The sequence below is a fragment of the Ambystoma mexicanum genome, chromosome 4p, assembly GCF_040938575.1.
Source record: "Ambystoma mexicanum isolate Mex_15411 chromosome 4p, UKY_AmexF1_1, whole genome shotgun sequence".
NCBI lineage: Eukaryota > Metazoa > Chordata > Amphibia > Caudata > Ambystomatidae > Ambystoma > Ambystoma mexicanum.
In genome coordinates this window covers 118,504,581-118,525,829 of record NC_090927.1, presented here as the reverse complement: position 1 = coordinate 118,525,829, position 21,249 = coordinate 118,504,581, and the positions used below count along the sequence as shown (strand labels likewise).

Genomic DNA, 21,249 nt, shown 5'->3' with positions numbered 1-21,249 from the left:
CTTTCTCAGGGTGCAATCCTGAAGGGCTTGCACAAAGCTGGAGACCAGCAGTGCAGTGCTGAGGATTTGCTCCAAGCTGACCCTGCGCACAGGAACGAGGCCTCTGCTCCTCTGTCTCCTGCCAGCTGCTCTGCACCAGGCCTCAGTCCCTGCGAGACTCCTAGACAGCACTTCCTCTTTCTCAGGGTGCAATCCCGAAGGGCTTGCACACAGCTGGAGACCAGAGGTGCAGTGCTGAGGATTTGCTCCAAGCTGACCCCGCGCACAGGAAGGAGGCCTTAGTCTCCTGCCAGCTGGTCTGCACCAGGCCTCAGCCCCTGCGAGACTCCTAGGCAGCACCTCCTCTTTCTCAGGGTGCAATCCTGAAGGGCTTGCACAAAGCTGGAGACCAGCGGTGCAGTGCTGAGGATTTGCTCCAAGCTGACCCTGCGCACAGGAACGAGGCCTCTGCTCCTCTGTCTCCTGCCAGCTGCTCTGCACCAGGCCTCAGCCCCTGCGAGACTCCTAGACAGCACCTCCTCTTTCTCAGGGTGCAATCCTGAAGGGCTTGCACAAAGTTGGAGACCAGCGGTGCAGTGCTGAGGATTTGCTCCAAGCTGACCCCGCGCACAGGAAGGAGGCCTCTGCTCCTCTGTCTCCTGCCAGCTGCTCTGCACCAGGCCTCAGCCCCTGCGAGACTCCTAGACAGCACTTCCTCTTTCTCAGGGTGCAATCCCGAATGGCTTGCACACAGCTGGAGACCAGGGGTGCAGTGCTGAGGATTTGCTCCAAGCTAACCCTGCGCACAGGAAGGAGGCCTTAGTCTCCTGCCAGGTGCTCTGCACCAGGCCTCAGCCCCTGCGAGACTCCTAGGCAGCACTTCCTCTTTCTCAGGGTGCAATGCTGAGGGGCTTGCACAAAGCTGGAGACCAGCGGTGCAGTGCTGAGGATTTGCTCCAAGCTGACCCCGCGAACAGGAAGGAGGCCTCTGCTCCTCTGTCTCCTGCCAGCTGCTCTGCACCAGGCCTCAGCCCCTGCGAGACTCCTAGGCAGCACTTCCTCTTTCTCAGGGTGCAATGCTGAAGGGCTTGCACAAAGTTGGAGACCAGCGGTGCAGTGCTGAGGATTTGCTCCAAGCTGACCCCGCGCACAGGAAGGAGGCCTCTGCTCCTCTGTCTCCTGCCAGCTGCTCTGCACCAGGCCTCAGCCCCTGCGAGACTCCTAGGCAGCACTTCCTCTTTCTCAGGGTGCAATGCTGAGGGGCTTGCACAAAGCTGGAGACCAGCGGTGCAGTGCTGAGGATTTGCTCCAAGCTGACCCCGCGAACAGGAAGGAGGCCTCTGCTCCTCTGTCTCCTGCCAGCTGCTCTGCACCAGGCCTCAGCCCCTGCGAGACTCCTAGGCAGCACTTCCTCTTTCTCAGGGTGCAATGCTGAAGGGCTTGCACAAAGCTGGAGACCAGCGGTGTAATGCTGAGATGCCCGTGTATTTTCTTCCACTTTTCACACAGATTTTACAGAAAAACTCAACACAACGTGGTGTGTTCCGAACACGGTGCAATAAACTGTCACAACAGTAGTTCATAAACATGCATTTAACTTACCCTGGTGGAAAGTCTAGCGGACCTGTCAAAGCGGTTCTACTGGATCCACTTCCTGGCGTATGGGTTTATGTCCATCTGCTGGACAGCTGTAGCGAGTAGTCCGATTTGCTCCATTGCCATCTTCAGCCCGGCTACTGGTTTCTAATGGTGGTTAGTGGTTGCAGTTGCTAAATGTTCACCCTTTATTTGTGTCATTGGCTTTACGAAGCCCAGTGTCCAGTAACTCCTATAAGGCGGCTGGTTCCAGTAGAGACCATTTCTAACTGACCAAGTGAAATTTTGATGAGGGATTGCAAAATAAAGTAAAGAAAACCAGCCGGTACCACCGCGTACGGTGGTTGGCTGCTGCTCTATAGGCGGTGGTGTCTGCATAATAGAAGCCTGCTGAAAGTCTACCCCATAGTCCATTTTCTATTTTCATAATGGAAATAAATGAGTATCGTTTTTTTTATTTTGAAACTTTTTTTTAATGAGGTGCTCTCTTATATTACCACCATTATTTCCCCAACACTTTCCCTGCTTACCTCACTTCCTCTCCATCTCCTGCTCTTACCTCTAATAATCCCAAGAAGGGGTTCGCGAAATTACAGCCAGCGAAAGGAATTGGCGCAAATTTGCATCCAATTGAGCTTTGCTGATAGCACATTTTGTTCCCCCAGTTGCAAAGTGCCTTTGGGGGGCCTGAAGAGTGTTGTGGCCCTTAAAACCAACATTTTGGGGAAAAAAACTTCAGACGGGAAAGCCGCCAAATTTTTTTCCTTAGAATTGTCTTTATTTTATTTTGTAGCCTGAAACATTTTGGGGCCTATAGAAAAAAAATGAAGTTTTGCAAAGGTGACATTTCTGTTAGGAAAAGGTATGAAAATGCCAATTTCGCTCTGTGGGTGAAATTGGCAGAGCGGGCAATCTTTGCCCGGAATTCGGTAATTTTTCAACAGAAGGAATTTCGTCCATTTCGCCCACGCATAATCACAATCTCGATTTGCAATCTCATTTTACCACAATCTCTAATCCCAACCACTAACATCGATTTGTAACCGCTAATTTATCCTCTTAAGTGCTAACTCCCTTCTATAAACCCACTCTCAATATTGAACTATAATCCCTTATCCCATAACCCTCATTTCTAATCCCTAACCTTCCTATATGGGTGTCTGCTTTTTGTGTAAACTGTTTGTTGCTGCATTTTCAGTGCCATTAAGCTACTGTTTAGATTTTTTTAACAGTGCATATCCTAATGCTGATCTAAGACCCCCCCAATTTCTAATGTCTAACCCAACCTGTAACCCACAACCTCTATCCTCCAACCTCAAACTCTACCCTCAACCTTTAATCGCAACCTCTTAACTTCCCATTTTAACCTCCAACTCTAATTCCATTTATTCTAATAATTGACTTTTTAGCTACTTTAATAATTTTGGTAGGTTGACCTATGGAGGGGTTGCACCTAGTGCAGACCCTAGTAGACACGTCTCATTTGAGCGTCGATTTCTGGACCTCACATGTGGATCTGTGCGCGAAGGTCAATATCAAACTGGGTTTGACGTAAAATGAGACTGTTTAAAGTCCACCTTCCTATTTTTAGTATTCACCCCTTAACTGCCAGGCTATTATGCAAGTCTATGCAAAAAGGACGAGCATACTCGTTCTCGGCACTTTTTATTCGTCTAATGGTCGACTTTCATAGCTGCACCATTTTGAAAATCCTTCTCTTGAAATAGAATCCCTGTTACTCCGGTGGATCCAGAGAGTGTGAAAAGGCAGTGGTTGTACCTTGCATCCGGGATATCACTAGACTGCACCGGGTGCAGCTTAGCACAGGAATCGAATGCTTGCGATCACTCTTGTCTTGAGGCTCATCAGATCGGCCAATGTTTTTGTTGTTGTTGTAGTTGTTGTCTCCTGCGAAGGAGCTCCCTGGTGAGTGTTGAGAGGTGCACCTGCTTCCAGACCAGGCCTCCGTGTTAGTTACATTTCAATTTCAGACAATCAAATTCCATGGAGTGGCCAAGTAGACTTTGCTAATAGCCTACTGTCCAACTTTTTGATGGGTACGACGTCCATTCATCGACAGTTTTTTTTCGATGTGTTTTTTGCCAAATTCTCCCCCTGAAAAAACAAATCTAAAAATATAGCGGGTTGTGGGTAAGGGTGACTAAGGATGTGTGGGGGGTAGGGAATAGTGTAAAATTAATAGAGGAACCAGATTGGGGGATGGGGGTTACCCCCAAAAAATGTTTTGATGCATTTAAAAAAAAGAACATTCTGCAAAGCACCCATCCAAAAAACACTAAATGAATGAACATTTATTTATTTATTTTTATTATTTTGACATTTATTAAGCGCACTTAGCCCGGTGGCATCTATGCGCTGTACCCTTTTGATGCCTCTGCGTGGGTAGAATAGGGGAATTTGTTTTTGGTGGATGAGAGCCCATTTAAATCTATGGACAGGTAAGGTGCTTGGTAAACTAACTCCATAGAGTGTGGCGCCCGCCAAAAGCGTGTACACTGAGGTGTGCTAATGAGCTGCTAATGATGGGTGTCGCGACTTCCACAAGTGAAATAAGAAAATACACATATATTTATCAGGATAATTATAACAATGGTCTATGGTAGATTACAAACTATGAGAGCAATGGAGTTCAGCTGTCCCAATAGCATGTTGGGGTGCCCTTTAGATTTGGGGTAAGCGGAAGTCCAGAATATCAGTCATTGTAAATCTTGTCTTGGTTTTGGGATTGTGTCTGTGGGGGTGCAAGTCACTGACGCCTTCCCCCTCTTGAATCCTCAGGAACTGGTGCGCCTATGTTGTGACGCGGACCGTCAGCTGCGTTGTGGAGGACGGTGTCGAGAACATTGTGAAGCCGGACTACCAGCCATGCGCCTGGGGCCAGGTCCAGTGTCCGCGCGTCGTCACGTGAGTAATTGACGCAATTCATTGCATGAAACTGAAAGGAAATTGAATTAGCTGCAGCAAGAGTGTGAGTGAAGGTTCTTCGCGCACAGGAAGTGATGTCACTAGAAGGGTTTGGGGTAAAAATGCCGGAAGCTATTACAGAAGAATTCCAGTGGTGTACGTGCAATTGGCACAAGGGCAAAAAATAGCCCTAGAGCAAAAAAATGTTTTTAAAAATACGGTTTTTTGCTATAAGGTAATTTTTGCTCTTGTGCCAATTGCACTTATACCAGTGCAAACTTACTGCAACACAACCCGCAGTCGATAACTGGCTTGTAATTGTAAATTGTAATTGGTTATTTATAACACACTTAACCCAGAGGTTTCTAAGCCCGGGGAGCAGACCTGTCTTGCTCCATGTGGTATTGCTTCCAAGGCAAACATGTTGTCCCTGAGCTATCCTCCCAACACTAGCACCAACCTATAATTTGGTGACAGACGCAGCATGCGGGCATCGAGGCGCTTTTACAGGAATTGTTTGTTTTTTTAGTTGTAATCGTTTTTTTTGTCTAAATTGCGTATTTATAACACGCTTAAATGCCCAGAGGTTTCTAAGCACGGACGCGGGGATCGAACCTGTGTTGCTTTGCGTCATCTTGCTTCCAAGGCGAGCACGTTGCCACTGAGCTATCCTCCTGGGACTCTTGCCGGCACAGTCTTTATTGGAAAGGGCTAGCTGGGTATTTTGGTCTCGTGTCTCCTACATCCAGTAGTCCAGAATTGCCCCACGCTGCAGAAGAGCAGACTCTATCTGTGGGGCAGGCTAAACCTGTCAGTGCCAGTTCAAATGACCCTGGTGCTCTTTTCACACTTGCATTACGGGAGTGAAAAAATACGGAGCACAGGGCTCCCCTCTGTGAAAGAAACCCCCCTCCGAAAAAAGAAGACAGATCAGCCAGCAAGCAGGGAGCAGATGGGACGCCAGAAAAGAATGGCATGGCGAAGTGACCCCCATCCGGCCTCTCTCTCCAACTGAGGAGCAGCTCTTGGTGGGCACGGGTCATGAGTGCTGCATTCTGATGTGAGGCAGGCTGACATCTTGGCTGACATCTTGAAATGAGTCTTGGGTCGGCTCTGAAATTATCCCTGTGATGGTCCAGACAATATCAGGACATTGTCCTCTCCTGAACACGCAGCTATGTATGTGTGTAGGTATGCATCAGTATTCATTGAGTGAGAAACGAAGGCCCGGAGGCATCTGGGTGCCAGCGGCAGGCCGGGGCGGCAGGCCGGTGAGGGAAAAACAGGTTATCCTACAGCTTCACTGGGGCCAGAAGTGAACTACTTCATTGATTGCTAGATGAGGGCGGTCCATCCGCTCCACTAGGGCAGAGGGGAATTGATTGATGGGTAGAGGAGAGGTGTCCTTCAACTTCACTGAAGTCAGAAGAGAACGACTTCATTGATGGGTAGAGGAAAGGGGTCCTTCACCTTCAGTTGGGTAGTAAGACAACGACTTCATTTAATGGTAGAGAAGAGGCTTTCTTCACTGGAGTCAGAAGAGAACTACTTCATTGATGGGTAGAGGAAAGGGGTCCTTCACCTTCAGTTGGGTAGTAAGACAACGACTTCATTTAATGGTAGAGAAGAGGCTTTCTTCACTGGAGTCAGAAGAGAACTACTTCATTGATGGGTAGAGGAAAGGGGTCCTTCACCTTCAGTTGGGTAGTAAGACAACGACTTCATTTAATGGTAGAGAAGAGGCTTTCTTCACTGGAGTCAGAAGAGAACTACTTCATTGATGGGTAGAGGAAAGGGGTCCTTCACCTTCAGTTGGGTAGTAAGACAACGACTTCATTTAATGGTAGAGAAGAGGCTTTCTTCACTGGAGTCAGAAGAGAACTACTTCATTGATGGGTAGAGGAAAGGGGTCCTTCACCTTCAGTTGGGTAGTAAGACAACGACTTCATTTAATGGTAGAGAAGAGGCTTTCTTCACTGGAGTCAGAAGAGAACTACTTCATTGATGGGTAGAGGAAAGGGGTCCTTCACCTTCAGTTGGGTAGTAAGACAACGACTTCATTTAATGGTAGAGAAGAGGCTTTCTTCACTGGAGTCAGAAGAGAACTACTTCATTGATGGGTAGAGGAAAGGGGTCCTTCACCTTCAGTTGGGTAGTAAGACAACGACTTCATTTAATGGTAGAGAAGAGGCTTTCTTCACTGGAGTCAGAAGAGAACTACTTCATTGAAGGGTAGAGGAGACGTTTTCTTCACCTTCATTGGGGACAGAAGAGAAGTAATGATTGTTGGGTAGGTCAGAGAGGTACATCAGCTACACAGAGGCAGAAGAGTAGTGAGAGAGGAGCTAAAGAGGAGAAGAGGTCGAACTTAAGTACGTGAGGCCCAGTGCTGGCCAGCGCTATATTCCCCAGTGCTGGCCAGCGCTATATTCCCCAGCGCTGGAAAGCGCTATGCCCCCCAGTGCTGGCCAGCGCTATATCCCCCAGCGCTGGCAAGCGCTATGCCCCCCCAGTGCTGGCCAGCACTATGCACCCCAGTGCTGGCCAGCGCTATGCCCCCAGTGCTGGCCAGCGCTATGCACCCCAGTGCTGGCCAGCGCTATATTCCCCAGCGCTGGAAAGCGCTATGCCCCCCAGTGATGGCCAGCGCTATGCCCCCCAGGGCTGCCCAGCGCTATATCCCCCAGCGCTGGCAAGCGCTATGCCCCCCAGTGCTGGCCAGCGCTATGCCCCCCAGTGCTGGCCAGCGCTATATTCCCCAGTGCTGGCCAGCGCTATATTCCCCAGCGCTGGAAAGCGCTATGCCCCCCAGTGCTGGTCAGCGCTATATCCCCCAGCGCTAGCAAGCGCTATGCCCCCCCAGTGCTGGCCAGCACTATGCACCCCAGTGCTGGCCAGCGCTATGCCCCCAGTGCTGGCCAGCGCTATGCACCCCAGTGCTGGCCAGCGCTATATTCCCCAGCGCTGGAAAGTGCTATGCCCCCCAGTGATGGCCAGCGCTATGCCCCCCAGGGCTGCCCAGCGCTATATCCCCCAGCGCTGGCAAGCGCTATGCCCCCCAGTGCTGGCCAGCGCTATGCCCCCCAGTTCTGGCCAGCGCTATGCACCCCAGTGCTGGCCAGCGCTATGCCCCCCAGTGGTGGCCAGCGCTATGCCCCCCAGTGCTGGCCAGCGCTATGCCCCCCAGTGGTGGCCAGCGCTGTGCACCCCAGTGCTGGCCAGCGCTATATTCCCCAGCGCTGGAAAGCGCTATGCCCCCCAGTGATGGCCAGCGCTATGCCCCCCAGGGCTGCCCAGCGCTATATCCCCCAGCGCTGGCAAGCGCTATGCCCCCCAGTGCTGGCCAGCGCTATGCCCCCCAGTTCTGGCCAGCGCTATGCACCCCAGTGCTGGCCAGCGCTATGCCCCCCAGTGGTGGCCAGCGCTATGCCCCCCAGTGCTGGCCAGCGCTATGCCCCCCAGTGGTGGCCAGCGCTGTGCACCCCAGTGCTGGCCAGCGCTATGCCCCCCAGTGCACCCCAGCTCTCTGCTTGCCCCTGCCTCACTGCATATAGATTTGCCCCGCCTTTATGAAGCTGTTGACATCTCTCGGGGAGCGGTGCAGGGAGCGGGGGGGGAGCCTCCCCATTCTCTGCTTGCCTGAAGCCCACCTCCTCTTCCTTTTCCCAGCCCACCAGGGTGGGCCGCTTCCCAGCCAAAGCTCTAACACATACAATGTCTTCCTGCTGAGCGCTCTGGCAGCCGCGTGTGTTCAGGGGGGCCTCCGCCCCAGAGCCCTCCTGGGGGTATTGCCCAGCAGGAAACACTTGTCCCATTGTACCTCACCCGCTGCATCCCGCGAGGTCCCTCTCTAGGCCTGACTTCCACAGGTCAGGATGACCAGCACCTGATCAAACGCCCAGTTATTAGGGCCTGGAAGTGTGTGGGTCAGTGCGCCTGCTGCTGACAGCGGCATCTCTTAGCCATCGAGGCTGTCATCACCCGCCTCAGTGGCGTGCAGTGCTTCTAAGCGGCTCTGTCAGGCATGGAGGGGGTGATGACAGTGTGGATGGGCGAAGGACAAAGCTGTCGCCAGCCAGCACACAAAGGCCACACACTGGCGAACATAGCACACAAACCCACACACAGGCAAACCCAGAGCACAAACCCACGCAGAGGCAAACCCACACACAGGCAAACCCAGAACGCACACCCACGCAGAGGCAAACCCACACAAAGGCAATCCTAGCACACAAGCCCAGCACACAAACCAACTCAGCACCCAGAGTGTCTGTATGGCTGTATAGCTATCAGCCTCTCTCTCTTTAAATCTATATAGATATATTTATTTATTTATTTATTTATAGCGTGCCAAAAGCCCGCAAATATATATTTCACTGATACAGCTTTAGTTAAGATACAGTTAATGTGATCCGATTGAAGGCAAAAAAGCCTTGATATTCAGCAGGTGTGGGAAGTTATGATCATGTTATCTTGGCGTCGCCCTGCTGATGACCCCTAGGATCTAATGATGTGTTATTTATATAGCGCCTACGCCGAAGCGCTTTACATCTAACACATATACACACATACAATATCATCCACCAGAGTTGGTACTCATTTATCGGCCTCGGATGGATGAATGGCTGAGTTGGCCTTGCCGGGATTCAAACCTACGCCCTGCAGATCACACACTGATCGCAGCAGCGACTGCTCAACCCACTGAGTTGTGTTGCCGGCCTCTAATTCTGTATGTCATTGTGGATCCCATCTGTTATGTATGTGCTCATGGGCTTTGCAACAGAGGATGGGGGGCGCCGAGTTAAGATGATCACGACTTCCCACATCTGCTGAATTGCAAGGGTTAGTTGCGTTAAATCTAATCACCTTAACTGTCCCTTAAGTAGTTTTCCGGTGAATTTCAAAGGTTTTGTTATACAATAGTTTATTCAAGGGCCACTAGCCATAGCCTTCGGCCGTGGTCACTGTACTCCACCGAGGGGTTTCCTTGGGGCCAACTAGCCATGGCCTCAGGCCCGGGATAGTGGGCACGGCCTGCTGCTGTGCCCACTGTACATTTTAAAACACTAGGTTTCTTTGGTGCCCACTAATCCTAGCCTTCGGCCGTTGCACATTTTGCACCAATAGGTTTCTTTGGGGCCCTAACCTTGCCATTGTACCCTGACCTGCCTCATGCTTTCTCCCCTTCTGCCTACTGGCTACCCGTCCCTGGGTCACCCAACCGTCTGAAATCCAGCACACCACCCCCTTTCCCCAGTGGCGGCTTTTAAGATTGCCCCAAAGAAACACTGCCTCTCTTTGGAAAGTTCCCCGGAGACACACAATGAGGCTCAGCCTTCCCCATAATACACAGTGTTACGCACCTTTACATGTAGTATACATTCACACTACTGCAAGGGAAAATGCCCCCAGTGCTGGGACCGAAGGCAAGCCGCCCTCAAGGCAGATGTACGCGTGAGCCTCTGTGCTGCCCCGCGTCATGCTACCACCCTGCGTCATGCCACACTTCACCTCCACCGCCTGGTTAATGAGCCATCACATTTAAAATGACAACACTTATAAACCCCCCAGCAACAGACTACCACCACTACCTAAACGTCCCTATGTGCTGTGCTGCTTGTTAAAGTACTATATTCTTATGAATAAATTACAATTACTCTGGGGTGGGCCATCGAGCCATCGCATTTGCTAGACAGTGGGCCTTAACTGGTGATATTGCCTGCTGTATCGCGGCTTCATTGTGATGCTTCACTCCACATTCTTCTCTTCAGTTGTCCTCACCAGAGCCTAGGGGGCGCTGCACTCTTCCTGACCGTGCTCTGCCTAAATCCAGGGGCTGCTCCCCACCGCGGCGTCTCCCCGCACAGCCACCTGCAGTCTTTCCCCAAAAAGTTGTTGCATATTAGTCACACCTAACTTCTTTTTGCAGCGTCTATGTTTTGTTACGTTAAAGGTTCTTGTACCGCGCACTTTTGCCACCTGCGTGGTCTCGTGGCGCTCTGACGGATCTGCAATGGAAGGAGGGTGGCGGGTTTGTTAGTCGGATTGAGCGGGAGAAGAGCAATTGAGCTGGGATGTGCTGGTGGCAGCTTCAGTTCCGAGAAACAGGTGCGTTTTTGGTTGCTATGCGTCATGTGGTGTTGCGGTGAGATTGTGCATGGTTAGGTTCCTTGTCGAGGTGTTCTGAAGTGCATGCGATTTGTGGTGCTGTAAAGGTATGGTTGTGTTTAGTTCAGAGTCTATGCTGTGTTTCCAGTTTCTGTGCTATCCCCACGCCTGCCCAAAATAGCATCCCAGGACCTCTGCTGCCAGAGTACTGATAGGGACGAGCCCTGTAGCAGGGGATTTTATGGGCTGGTAACAGGGCCTCATTCAGGGCACTCACAAAAAGCCCCTCGCCTTGAGGATTATTGCATAAATAAAGCAATCTATTAACCAGAGAAGAGTGCCCCCCCTTGTCGGGTCAATCGGAACACATTATTACTGCAGGACCCTGGGCAACGTGGCACTCACGCTCAGATTGCGAATTGTAATTGTAATTGATTATTTATAACGCACTTAAGCGGACCTGGGGATTGAACCTCTGTTGCACTGCTTCATCAAGCGCATTGCCCCTGAGCTATCCTAATGCATGGTCCTGTTGCAGGACTGGGCTACATTTCGAATACCCTCAAGGTCTACAATGATACGACTATTATTGAAACCTTTTTCTGAAATGTTTCATCGTGTAACATGTTAGCACCCTGTGAGCAGGCAAGTGTTTTGCACTCAGCTAGCACTCAGCTCACCTCGAAGCGCAGCGCTGCTCCTTGTACATTGACTTTGCTGGATGGAGCTGATGCGAGTTGTAGATGTAAACATGTGGAGAGCCAAAGGTTACAGACCCCGACCTTAGTTGCGAAGGCCACACTGCTAATGAACATTAATGCCCTACTGATATTCCTTAATCCATGCCCTCATCGCTTAAACCAAGGCCCATCACTCAGACCACGCCCCCGCTTAAACCACGCCCCATCACTTAGACCACGTCCCAGCTTAAACCACGCCCCATCACTTAGACCACGCCTACGAATTGGAGCTCGCAATTCCAGGCCCCACTTTTAAGGCGCTGTCCTTTCCACTAGGCGCTATGCAGTGATATCATGTTCGATTGTGGTTTTGACGCTGGGTGGAGGAAAGAATGTCGGGGGCTACCAGCTGCTGCATGAGGTGATCAGAAAGTTGTGTTCTAGATTTTTCTTAACTCTTTATTTTGACGACCTGCATTTTCTGGGAAAAAAATGTAAAGTATCAAACAGGGCAATTTGGAACGAGGTGTAGAAAAAATACATTAAGAGCAACAAATCAGACGGAAATATGGAATAATATTCCTGTCATGTCGCTTCATCATCTACCACCCTATCTAGTGCAAAATAAGGCAGGGGGGGCGGGGGTAGAGGGAAAGGGCGAGAGAGGTGAGCGGACAACACATACAAACATGCACGTGTTGAGGGGGCCTTTATGCAGCAACCAGGAAGTTCAAACTTCCAAGAAACACAGCCCAAATGCTCCCGCCCCTCTTTGGAAGCACAGACACCCGGGTGCATATATATCAGCCGGCCAGCCCCCCCATCTAGACTGTGAAATGTTGCAGCTGTGTTTGCATTTCAGCAACCTGCAGTGAGACCTGGCTGTACCAAGTGTGGGCGGTGTGGCCCAAGCCAGCTGTGTGTACAGAGCAACCAGAGGACTCTTGGAAAACCACTTTTCCAGTCCTGACGACGTCAACAAGCTAAAGTCTTCTGGGAGTTGTAGTCTTCATTCACTTTGAACAGACTGGACTAGAGCATCTGACCACACTGATTTAAGCAAAGCACCGGAGCGTTAAATAACTCGGGCCATCCTGTGTGCTCAGGTGGTTGTTTACCCGGCAGAATCCTCGAGTCATCCTTTGTGTGTGCAGGCTGTGTTGGCAGGATGAGGAAGTAGCCCCACCTTCACCCACCCACAAACACATCCACTCCATCCAGTCTAGTTGGCTCTATTGGGAACTCGTTCTAGCTCCCTCCCTCCCTCGGCGCACTCCTGGGTGAAGGAGGCGCTACATTTCCGCACTGTGCCGTTCTGCCAGAAAACCATCGGCACGTGAAAGGGCTGAGACCCGAATGATGTGGCTTTGCTGACAGGGGACCCAGTCTCCCTTCCGCGTGCAGCCAGGCTGGAAGTGGCTCTTCCTGGCTTTGCTCTTCCTCGCACCTGGCAGGAAACAAAGCAGGCCTTGCCAAGAGGCGGGAGGGCAGGGAAGCTGGGCCTGACGCACCGGTGGAATGATGGTGCTTCAAGGGAAGGACAATGCTTCCCTCTAGTGGGTTTTTAAGGGAACTGTTCGTGGAAGGAGGGCCTGTCTCCCGGTCTTGCTAGATTAGTCCTCCATAATTGCAGTTCCGCATATAGGGCTCTAGGAGCAGGCTCTGCAACCTGCACCTCTCCATGACGCCTCTCCGGTGACTATGCTGGCTAGGGGCTGATGGGTATTGCAGTCCAAAACATGGCAAACCAAAGCAGACAGTGCCTTATCAAAGGTGGGTCTCTAAAACATCACAGCATTTGTATTGGGGGCAGAAGGGAGGGGGCTAAATAGTGCTGGGCGGGGCCTAGCAAATGCCCTTGAATTAAAAATAAAATCTCAAATACATGGTTAAAGATTGCCTGTTATATAGATCATTGTGCACTCTGCTCTAAGCAAATAATGCCATTTGCTTAGCTGCCTAAAAAACACATTTTCCTGATATTTGTCAGACAGCTTGACAAATAACACTTGCTAACCACCACTCAGCATCCCAACGGCAAACAGAAAAATGTACTTTCTTTTGCCATGGTGGGGATTAGAACCCGGACTCTAGCAGTGACCAGCAAGTGACCCCGGCTCAACAGACGCTTTGGGGGACTGCTGGGGCTCAGCCCCAGCTAGCCTGTGGCCACTTAAAACCCTGGTTGCGGACCACACAAACTCACTCACACACACCCTCACACTCTCTCAGAAACACACACTCACTCATATACCCTCACACACATGTAAACCCACTCACACACCTCACGCACAGCCTCACACTCTCTCAGAAACAGACACACTCACACACGACCACACACCTTCACACAAACTCACTCACACACACCCTCACACTCTCTCAGAAACACACACTCACTCATATACCCGCACACACATGTAAACCCACTCACACACAACCTCACACACAGTCTCACACTCTCTCAGAAACAGACACACTCACACACGACCACACACCTTCACACAAACTCACTCACGCACACCCTTACACTCTCTCAGAAACACACACTCACTCATATAGCCTCACACACATGTAAACCCACTCACACACAACCTCACAGACAGCCTCACACTCTCTCAGAAACACACACTCACCCATACACCGTCACAACACCCTCACACGACCACACACCTTCACACAAACTCACTCACACACCCTCACACTTTCTCAGAAACACACACTCACTCATATACCCTTACACACGTGTAAACCCACTCACACACAACCTCACGCACAGCCTCACACTCTCTCAGAAACACACTCACCCATCCACTCGCACACACACCCTCACACGACCACACACCTTCACACAAACTCACTCACACACACCCTCACACTCTCTCAGAAACACACACTCACTCATATACCCTCACACACATGCAAACCCACTCACTCACACACACCCTCACGCACAGCCTCACACTCTCTCAGAAACAGACACACTCATTCACCCTCACACACACCCTCACACAACCACACACCTTCACACAAACTCACACATACCCTTACACTCTCTCAGAAACACACACTCACTCATACACCCTCACACACACGCAAACCCACTCACACACACCCTCACAATCTCTTAGAAAAACACACTCCTATACCCTCAAACACACCCAGACGCAAACCCACTCACACACACCCTCACACATACCCTCCCTCTCTCAGAAACACACCCTCACTCATATACCCTCACACAACCACACACCTTCACACAAACTCACTCGCAACCATTTTCTCACATAAAAGATCTGAAGTTTTTATGGAAACTAAACCCACTTTTATGGAAATGGCCTTCAATAGGCCGGCAATGCATTGTACATTTTCTCTTATAGCCGCAACTCAGTTTCAATTGTTGTTACTAATTTCCAAGCTGCACTGCCTTTGCTTTGTCCCTGTGGTGCCTCTTGTCTACCTAGACCATAACTTTACGCCTGAGTTCTTTCTTCTGTTTCCAGGTATCGCAATTTCATGAGGCCGCGCTACAAGGTGGCCTACAAAATGGTAACCGACATGGAGTGGAAGTGTTGCCATGGTTACTCGGGTGACGACTGCATGGAGGGGCCCGCCACCGGGATACAGATGATAACGACTACAAAGCCGCGACCCAAACCTGTGCGACCCAATCTGTCCGGGGCTATCGGTGGAAGCGGCGGAAACACCCTCATCGGCATCGGCGGAGAAGGTGACCTGCTCACACATGCCTTTCAAGATGCTTATAAGTAGCTTATTAGAACTTCCGGAAATCAATAACAATAATTAGAACCTCAAATGAATTCGTATGACCAATATTTTCTTACTGAATTCTTATAAACATTTTTAGAAAAATTGCCCCACTAAAGTGCATATCCTTGCAGGGGTCGCCAACGCTAGCAGTTGGGGGCTGTTGGGGACCCTGCATGCAATTTTGAACATTTACATAGCAAAGTTAGACTTTGCAGGCTGTTTTTAAGTAATAGTGTCTTTTGGATTATGCCTGATCTTAACCAGGTGATAATGCACATTGTGATCACACATGTTTCAGATTTTCAGGTGCCGCGGCAACACGTATTTTGCCCATACCTGCACATTGGTTTTAGTCCAGCGTCAAAACTTGGGTTGGATCATGAGTCCCAACGTTACAGGCTCCTCCGATGGTAGCAGGATGGAGACTGACAGCCAATCTCACTCATAACTCACCTTCTTACAGGCTATCTAAAGAGTGCATGGAAATCTCCTGCGCTCATGCAATGCAGAGTAACACTGTGGTTCACACTGTGCAATTTACGCCATATAGAAAGAACACACACTATGTTGAGCACTATGTTGTACGCTGCATTCCCCCTCAATTTTCTGCATACTCAACCAGCAATCCGCACGCACTTCACCACACTGCATCAACAACACATAATCAGCACCTACAGCACATAAAGTCTTGCCCAATCTGATACTTGCACCAAAGCCCAGCACTCGGTGTATACCGAGCTGAAGCTGCCAGCAGCACATCACCTCTCCCACTCTCCTACTCCCCTCCTCCCGGCTAACCCTACCCACCCTCCTTCCTGTTTACAGATCCGCCAGAGCGCCTGGGGACCAATTCCGTTGGTGACGGTGCGCTATATAAGTACCTTTAACATAACATAACATAACATTAAGTAGGAAATCCTTCGGGAGAACAGCAAAGTACAATCATTTTGACTCTTCTGCTTGAATAACGAAAAATGAAGAATGCAGTGGTCAGTGCAACAGTCCTCTGTTCATGTTTGTGTTTATACACCATGCTATGGTAATGCAGATCCAGGAATCATTCTCTTCCTTCAATCGTGTGTGCATCAATTCCAATACAATGTACATGAACCATGTATGAGGAATTCTAGAGATGCAGGCAAGGTGATGAGATTGGGGTCCTGAGGAAGCGCGTGATGCACAAAACACAAGTCGACTCACACCTGGCTCCTATATAAGGCTCGGAATGAGGGTTAACTGCAATTGAATCTGAATGACCACATCACAGTGAAATAAATATGACAATTGGAAGATATTTATTGTAGTTGGGGGTTAAATACGTTTTCTTGATCCGTAGCAGAGGGGTCCCCTTTGTTCATGTTTCCTTATTGTGGCAATCTCGGGTGCCGCGCCATGCGGTTAAGGAGAAGACCAAGCAATTTCACAAGGAATAAAGATCAATGTGCAGGAGAATGCCATTTACTGCTGTTTGGTGAAATTGTTTTGTTCTACACAAATCTTTCATGCCAAACTGCTTCCTTCAACCAGCTACTGTCTATATTCAGACACCAAAAGTTGCCACTTGAATTTAAGTTACATGTTATGCAGGTACAACATGTTATATGTAAATATAGTTCTATTGCAAGGCTCTGCAACCTTTGACTCTCGAGATGTTTTAAACTACAACTCCCATCAGCCTGAACCACCATAGTCAATGGTGTGGGATCATGGGAGCCGTAGTCTGGGGAGCCACAGTTAGGAAAGACTTTCTTTTTGCTGCTTTCCTCTCATGGGCTTCTATGGGACCCCCTTTCTTTTAGCTTTGGACCCCTGCCCTGGCTTTTTGGAGGTCAGTAAAGCCTTACGCTTTAATTCCCTTGTCCTTTACTTCATTCTATGGGGAAACTGATAGCCCACAAGAGTGGTGTCATTACGTGTTAGTGAAACTCCTTTGTGGCCCCTCTGAAAGGTGACTTTACTGAATTGTATTTTATTTATTTATTTATTGTGCATTTGTAAGGTGCTTATATAGCAAGTACATTGTTTTTCAAAGCTGCCACAGGGTAGGGGGGGCAACGGGGAGGGAACGGGGGAGTGAAATGCAAACATAAACAATGAAAGAGAGATGCGGTCCTACTCGGCCTTCTGAGCATTCGGAAGTGCAGAGAGAGAGAAGGGATGGGGGGGTGTAAGTACGTGCCCGTTTCTCACTGGTTCTTCTCTTAAGGGTGAATGTACATATCTGTTTTATAGAAAGTGTGTGACAATGTTTGTCAAGAGGTTTTACTTGCTTAGTGTGTATTTGAAACGGCTATCAAATGATTGTATATTTGTGTACTTATCCGCCTAACTTGAATGATTGGTGTTGCTCTGTGCGGAAAATTGCAGCCCTATACCACTCTAACAGCCCTCCAGTGACTAAGCCTTGCCGCTCTGCTACCTTACCTTGAATGGGTTTGGCTAGTCCTCTGTTTCTCCCTGTTCAACATAATAGGTTGGCCTCCCAAAATCCAACCCCAATCCATCTTAACAGCCGCATTTCCAGAACCCTGTTACCTATATTGAGTTTGGGTACATTTTGCAGAAACCACCTATAAGCATGGGAAAATGCACAAGGGCACTTAGTAAAATAAGATCATGGGAGAAGACTACCTTCTTTTCAAGTCTTTTGTAGCAGATGTGTGTTTGCATATTTTGATCTCTAACTACATGTTAATTTTCTTCTCAGGGCGAGCAGGTGACTCGGAGAAAGTGAAACAGCTGGAAGAGAAGGTACAGAGCTTGACAAAAGACCTCCACGACCTGCAGTCTACCTTGCAAGGCATGACAGAGAAGTTCCAGTTGGAGATTCGACAGACTTTAGAAACAACCCTTAATGGCAAGCAGCCCGCAGATGCAGCCGCGCACCCTGAGATGAAGGAGACGCTCAATGACCTCCAGCGGCGACTGGATCAGCTGGACAACCGCATCACCGATCACGACGAGGAATTAGGCAATCTCAGCAATGGTAAAACACCGTCCGGCATTGATCCCAACATAAACCAGAGGCTGCTTGATTTGAAGGGGGATATCCTGAGAGAGTTGGATCGTAGAATGGTACAGTCCTGCTCATCCTGCCTGTCTGAAGTTGAGGGCTTCCGAAAGCAGCAGGAGGAGGACAGAGAGAGGATGCGTGCACTGGAAAAAATGATGACATCCATCGACCAGAGGAATCGTGACGCTGTGCAGAACATCCATAGGCATGTTACAGAGCTGACGACTCATATGCCAAAAGACTGCTGCGCCGAGGTGGAAAATCTTAAATCGAAATTGGGCGAGGTGGAGAAAACGGTTGACTCTGTGTTTAATTCATTCCACAACTTGAATGGACGACTGGAGAATGAGCTAGACGACCACAAAAAGGATAATGGGGCTCATATAGATCAGATGGTTAATAGCCGCTTAGAAAACATCGAGGGCCGAATGAACACCACTCAAAGGACCTTGGAGGAACATTACTATTACTATCGAGATGACCTACGTAGTTACATCCAGGACGAGGTTCGTAAATTGAGAGGCGAGTTCACTGATCGAGTCCATGGCAATGAGGAAAAGATTAAAATACTTCTTTCTGAGATTGGTAATAGCTCCGGGTTTGAGGACTCGGTTGGCCAAACCATGTCCAACCTTGCTTTTGATATCAATATCCTTCAACATAGCATTGGCCAGAATAATGGAGCTCTGGACAAAGTCATCTTGGACATGAAAGACCTAAAGAACCAGTTGAGGACTGCGGTTGACAACTGCACTGATATCTTTTCCTCTGGTAATTCTGAAATCACTGATATCGTCATTGACCTTGAGAGGAGAGTAGAGGACAACGAGGGGCAAATTCGCATCATCGTTTCTGGCATCCAGCAGCTCAACCTTTCCAGTGAGTCCCTAACAGACAGGGTCGATAATCTGGAAGAAGATGTATTGAACATGAGAGCGGTCGTTGAATTGAATGGAGAAAGCCTAATCCGAATGACCTCTGATATGAACAACCTGGGCGACCGTCTCACCTCTTCCATTAGCAATGGTATGCACACATATGATTCTACACACAAGGACATGGTTCTGTACCATAACCGGACAAACGGGAAGTTGGGGAAACTTGAGAACGACCTTAAGGCTCTCACAACCATGATACAGTTTGACTATAAAAGCTGTGGGCAGGTGTGCTCCAATCTCCAGGAAGAAGTGGGAAAACTGAAAGAGGACGTGGAAGAATGCAAAGTCACATGTCAGCTGCTTCAGAAGAAAGCAGATGAGGACAAGGCCCTCATCGAATCCAACAAGACTCTAGATGGGTTCAGCGTCTTTGGCGGAACGTCTAATATTGACTTGAAATCGATGCAAGGAGAGTTGTCTGATGTTATCATAACATTCAGCTCCCTCAATGACACAATCAAAGACTTACAAGAGACTGTGGATAAGCACCAGACTGACATTCACGAACTGGGAACCACCAAGGATATGATCATATCAGAGATCAACAAAATTCAGCAGGAGGTGACAGAGCATATCGGAGACAGTGACGAGAAGTTTATCACCGTCAACAAAGAAATTGACCGTTTCAGTTCCACTGTGCTTGTGGAGACAGAAGAGTGCCGCCGTTCCTCTGGGGGAATGGAGGAACGGTTGTCGAAGCTCGAAACCGTCTGTGACAAGCTGGACACAGTCTCGGGGAGCCTAAAGACGATCAAGGAGGGCTTGAACAAGCACGTATCCAGTCTTTGGAACTGTATCCATGAGGTGAACAACACCGTGAAGACTCACAGCTCCTGGTTTGAGAAGCTCCACAGCACGCAACTTAACGGCATCAACAAGCGACTCAACACCTTGAACAGTTCGGTTCTCGTCTTGTCTTCTGAGTTCCAGAACTTCACTGTGCAGGACTTCATGGGTAAGAGATTTCATTCACTACTCGTAATGTCTAGCGGCCTTTGCTAAGCCTCAGTTTGGAACTCAGAAATCTCACTATGACTCAAAGAGAATAGCATTGTCCAGTTAGTTTAACATGTACCGTAAGCCATAAAGGGTAACACACGTTGCTGCAACCTTGGTGCAGTACGTTTCCACGCTCTGTTCACAGATTGCAGAAACGCACCTGTATCAACATATTGATGGTCCTGAGAGGGATTATATAGAAATCCTACTGACGTAACCGGGGCAGGGATAGTACTGGCCGGATCCCTTTCATAGTCTCTGGGGTGAGAACTTTTATTCAGGCCACGCCTGTCCGTTTAGCTACAGATAGCTGACTTACGGTCTGGTTGGCCGCTTCATCAGTGACTATCATGTTATATGAAGACAGGCAGATCCTGATGAAAAGGTAAAGTAATATAATGAATTCAATTCCTTTATTTCTATATTAACACTATTAATCCCTAAACGTACATAGCACATAGGTCTTACAAAAGCAAAACATAAATTCCAGAATATAGTTAAATAAAAGAAAGAATAAACTATGCCAGAGGTTCAGCCTGTATTATATGCCCATACTGCAGAGATCATCAAATGCAGCCACTCATTGACAAGGAACTAGCATTCACAAACCGAGTATACCCCGCGCTAGACTGTGCCCCACACTAGACTGTGCCCCGCGCTAGACTATGCCCCGCGCTAGACTATACCCCGCGCTAGACTGTGCCCCGCGCTAGACTGTGCCCCGCGCTAGACTATACCCCGCACTAGACTGTGCCCCGCGCTAGACTGTGCCTCACGCTAGACTATACCCCGTGCTAGATTGTGCCCCGCAATAGACTGTACCCCGCACTAGACTGTGCCCGCACTAGACTGTGCCCCGTGCTAGACTGTGCCCCACGCTAGACTATACCCTGCACTAGACTATACCCTGCACTAGACTATACCCAGCACTAGACTATACCCAGCACTAGAATGTGCCCTGCACTGGACTGTGCCACGCACTAGACTATACCCCACACTAGACTATATGCTGCACTAGACTATGCCCCGCGCTAGACTATACCCCGCGCTAGACTGTGCCCCGCGCTAGACTGTGCCCCGCGCTAGACTGTGCCCCGCGCTAGACTGTGCCCCGCGCTAGACTATACCCCGTGCTAGATTGTGCCCCGGAATAGACTGTACCCCGCACTAGACTGTGCCCGCACTAGACTGTGCCCCGTGCTAGACTGTGCCCCACGCTAGACTATACCCTGCACTAGACTAT

General features: G+C 49.4%; 1 protein-coding gene across 1 annotated transcript in view; it reads left to right on the top strand.

The window, feature by feature from the left end:
- Positions 1-21,249, top strand: part of EMILIN1 (elastin microfibril interfacer 1) — a 183,455-nt gene that overhangs the window by 132,435 nt on the left and 29,771 nt on the right. Inside the window, exons 2-4 of the mRNA XM_069605523.1 lie at positions 4,375-4,500; positions 14,789-15,015; positions 17,764-19,962. Coding sequence (XP_069461624.1) covers positions 4,375-4,500; positions 14,789-15,015; positions 17,764-19,962 — 2,552 coding nt within the window. The remainder of the gene's footprint in view (positions 1-4,374; positions 4,501-14,788; positions 15,016-17,763; positions 19,963-21,249) is intronic.